Here is a 3,778-nt window from a genome sequence, read left to right as displayed (position 1 = left end):
GATAAGTGAGTGCCTCCTGTGCTGCCTCACTTTCTTGAAAGATTTCTTCTTAGATGGTTCCAAATCTGAAGTGGGGTTAACAGACAATTATCTACCAAACTTCTTAAGTTCCCTTCATTTATAAACTGTTTAAATCCTGAAATTTTTGCTACTGGAAAAGAATGGATTAGAAAGTTCTCCTTTATGAAATCAAAGAAACACTAAGTTTTTATCTGACCTTTACAAGTACATGCTAGCCTGAAGCCCATTCACAACAATGTGAAAGAAGGTTCCAAGAAGGTCAACTGTGGTTTTGTAGTGTTTCTCAAGTGGGGTTTGGAACAACCAGTAACAGAATCACTTTAGGTACGTGTCTAAATATATGTTTCTTTCTCTTTAAGACTGAGTAAACAGGTTATGAATGAAGTCCAAATGCATATTACAACATGGAGGAACCTTAAAAACATTATGCTGTGTGAAATAAGTCAGTTACAGAGACAAACACTGTACAATTACACTAATATGAAATATCTAGGGTGGGTAAATGTATACAGACCGATGCTTTATTAGAGGAGAAAGAAGAGAGGATAAAAGGGGAACTCACTGCCCAGGAGATAATTGAGTTTCTGTTAAAGGTGATGGGAAAAGTAGGAAATAGATGATGACAGTGATGAGGAATATGAAAACATACCTAATGTCACTGAATCAAGAACATGAAGAATGTTATGGTAAATGATTTTTTAACTATATTATTTGTTGTCACCATTAAAAAAAAAAGAATTCAATAAATCATACACTTTGTTTCATCTGCTGATATTCTTGTCTGTAAATATTCACTCAATTCACAATAAAAAGTTAAAAAAAAAAAAAAAAGGCATATTCCTGAATCCTGATACAATATATTAAAACAGAAGGCAGAAACCATAGGTGTGGGTTGCAGGAATATGCATTTTATATAAACATTTCATATGATACATTAAAGTTCTAGAATTACTGCTCTATGGTTCAAACCAAATGGATCATTATAAAACAAACTGATCAGCACAAATTGATCAATGCTGGAATGAACAAAAATGCTGTCATGAAAAGTTCTAGTTTTGCCTAGAAATTACTATGTAATCTACCTGTAAATGGAAGTAGTTGGCCACCTATAGAGACAGGTTGTTGTTGTTGTTATGTGCCATGGAGTAGGTTCCAACTCTTAGTGACCCTGTACAGGGTTTCCAAGGCTTAGTTAAATCAATAGTCATTTTCTTCCTTTCTTTTCTCCCTGTTTCCCCCCTTCCTTCCTTCCCTCCCTCACATATAATGAGTAAATTCTGAAATGTCAGGTACAAAATATGACCCTTGAGGAAGTAAGCTACACCATAAAGAACCATAAAGAACTGCATGTTTTAAAAAGATTTACACAGAGAGAAATATACATGAACAGATATTAATGATGAGATGATGGTAGTAGGAATAGAAAGCTGGACCAGGTCCGCTAAGCAGGAACCCTGAGTTCAATGTCTCAGCTCATTTAAAAACATTGTTAAAGCTGTAAGAACAGGCTTTAACAATTTGGGTAACGAGATAGTAAGTGAGGAGTAGGGTAATGGTGGATGCATAAAGATAAAGATATGGAAAATTGTTTTCAATAATAAAAATTGTAACCTAAAGTCCCAACAATAGAAAAAGATTTGCTAAAAAAGTTATGATATAGTTGTTTTTGTTAAGTGCTGTCAAATTGGTTCCGACTCATAGTGATCCTGTATAAGGTTTCCAACGAGCCACTGGCCTTGCGGTTCATACCAACCTAACAGCCCAGTAGTACAGTGAAATATATGGTCATTAAAAGTCATGAGAGAGAATACTAAACAATATGAAAAAATGGTTGTAATAATATTATTGTTGTTGTTAATTGGTTTTGAGTGAGTTCTGGCCACAGCAACCCTGTATAGGGTTTCCAAGAAGTGGAATTGCAGACCTGTGGTTCAAAAGATTTTGCAGTCTAACGCATTAACCCATTGTGCCACACCAGGATTTCTACAGTACAATGTTATTGTTGTTAAGTGCCGTCGAGTCAGGTCCGATCCACAGTGACCCTGTATAGGGTTTTCCAGGAGCAGCTGGTGAACTTGAAACACAGACTCTGCAGTGCAAACCAACTTTGCAGTCCAGTGCATTAACCCACAGCACCACACCAGGACTCCATAATACTATAATACATATTAAATAAAAAATCAGTTGCATACAGAGTTTACATAATAATACCAGTTAGGTAAAAAGCTATTTATCTGCTGTGGCATTGTAGTCCTGGTGTGGTGTTCTAGGATAAGCACGCGACTGCAAGGTCAGTGGTTCAAACTTACTAGTTGCTATTAACAACAACATAAAAAAAAATACGATTTATTTTTTATGTGTATCTTAAATTTTTCAATAGAGAACAATTCTAATTTTATAGTAAGAAAAAACCAGTATGTACATATATTTCTAAATGTACATATTGGTAAAATACATATTTTTCAAAATAGCAAGTGACATGACTCTGAGACCAGAATTAGATGGTGTCCGATTACTACTACTAACTACTCTGAAAGGGATTACGTTAGAAGGTCCTCGACAGAGTGAGAGACAATGGAAAACAAAATCCAAAACTGTAAAAAAACAAACAATTGGGTATACTGGTAAGAAGAAACTGGAGGAACCAGAGGCTATGGCCCTTGTTCACCCTTTGGGTCTAGAATGAAACTTACGCTCATGGCTCAATTTTTAACCAACGGGACAAACAACACTAGTGAGGTATGCTCACCATGGAAGAGTCAACCATTCAAGATCAAAAGGGTAGCATTTACTTGAGGACAAGGTTCACAGGGGTTGGAAAGGAGGGTGGCAGGGAAATAAAAATCACAGGGAGGAAATGGGATAACTGCCATTACAAAGAGAAGAGTGCAATTACTGAGATGAAACAAAATGTGCGATTTGTTAAATGTGAAAGTGATGATCTGCTCTGTAAACCTTCACTCGATTCACAATAAACATCTATTAATCTCTTTTTATATACACATAGGCAATGTGACACTTCTGCCCATTTAAAATATATTACTGCTTAAGCTCAAACTCATGTTAAAAGTAGCAGTTGGGTACGGTAGTGGTAAGGGGTGAGAGAAACACACAAAGATCTTTCTGGAAAGTAGCAGCAGAGCTGATAAAAAAATCTAAAAATGGAGCCAATGAAACCATTTCCCCTTAGTAGTTCTCTCAACAACAATTTCTCTTCAATAGCTCAGAGAAGATGAGGAAGGAGTTTTTGTATTTTTGTTTATTTTGATGTATGTGTGTTTGTATGTGCTTACATTTTTAAGGAATTAAACTATCATGTTATGGTGTTTCAAAGAAAAAAAATAAAAAATGTTATCAAATGGGTATTTTCCATGAGGAACATACTTGCCTTTGGGTTGTTTGCATCAAAAAGACCAGTTGAAAGTCCAATCAACAAAGAACTCTTGTTTTTATTTTTTGGTGGTGAATCAGAGCGTGATCGAAGTGGAAAGGATTCTTCTGGTGGACACTGAATTAACTGAACTTGAGAGAGAATTTTCAAGTCTTCAGATTGAATGACTTTATGGAAAAATGGCTCTGGTTGCACAGATTTCGCAACATCACATTTAGAGTACGATGAATCATCTATTACAGGTGCTGTGGTATACAAAAGAAATTATGTGAAAGTCTATAAGATACTACTTTGCTAAGTGATAGTAATAACTCATGTATTTAACATGAATTCTAGAAAAATTAAAATCCCATCAGAAAAAAAAAT

The 3,778-nt window shown here is 35.3% G+C and overlaps 1 protein-coding gene across 1 annotated transcript in view; it reads right to left on the bottom strand.

Annotated features, from left to right (window-relative positions):
- Positions 1–3,778, bottom strand: part of LOC102829195 (serine/threonine-protein kinase Nek1-like) — a 277,499-nt gene that overhangs the window by 21,345 nt on the left and 252,376 nt on the right. The window contains 1 exon segment of the mRNA XM_006864548.1: positions 3,410–3,657. Coding sequence (XP_006864610.1) covers positions 3,410–3,657 — 248 coding nt within the window.

The sequence above is a fragment of the Chrysochloris asiatica genome, unplaced genomic scaffold, assembly GCF_000296735.1.
Source record: "Chrysochloris asiatica unplaced genomic scaffold, ChrAsi1.0 scaffold00066, whole genome shotgun sequence".
Classification (NCBI taxonomy): Eukaryota; Metazoa; Chordata; class Mammalia; order Afrosoricida; family Chrysochloridae; genus Chrysochloris; species Chrysochloris asiatica.
Note: the sequence above shows the minus strand (reverse complement) of the source record. Positions and strands in the feature narration are given on the sequence as shown.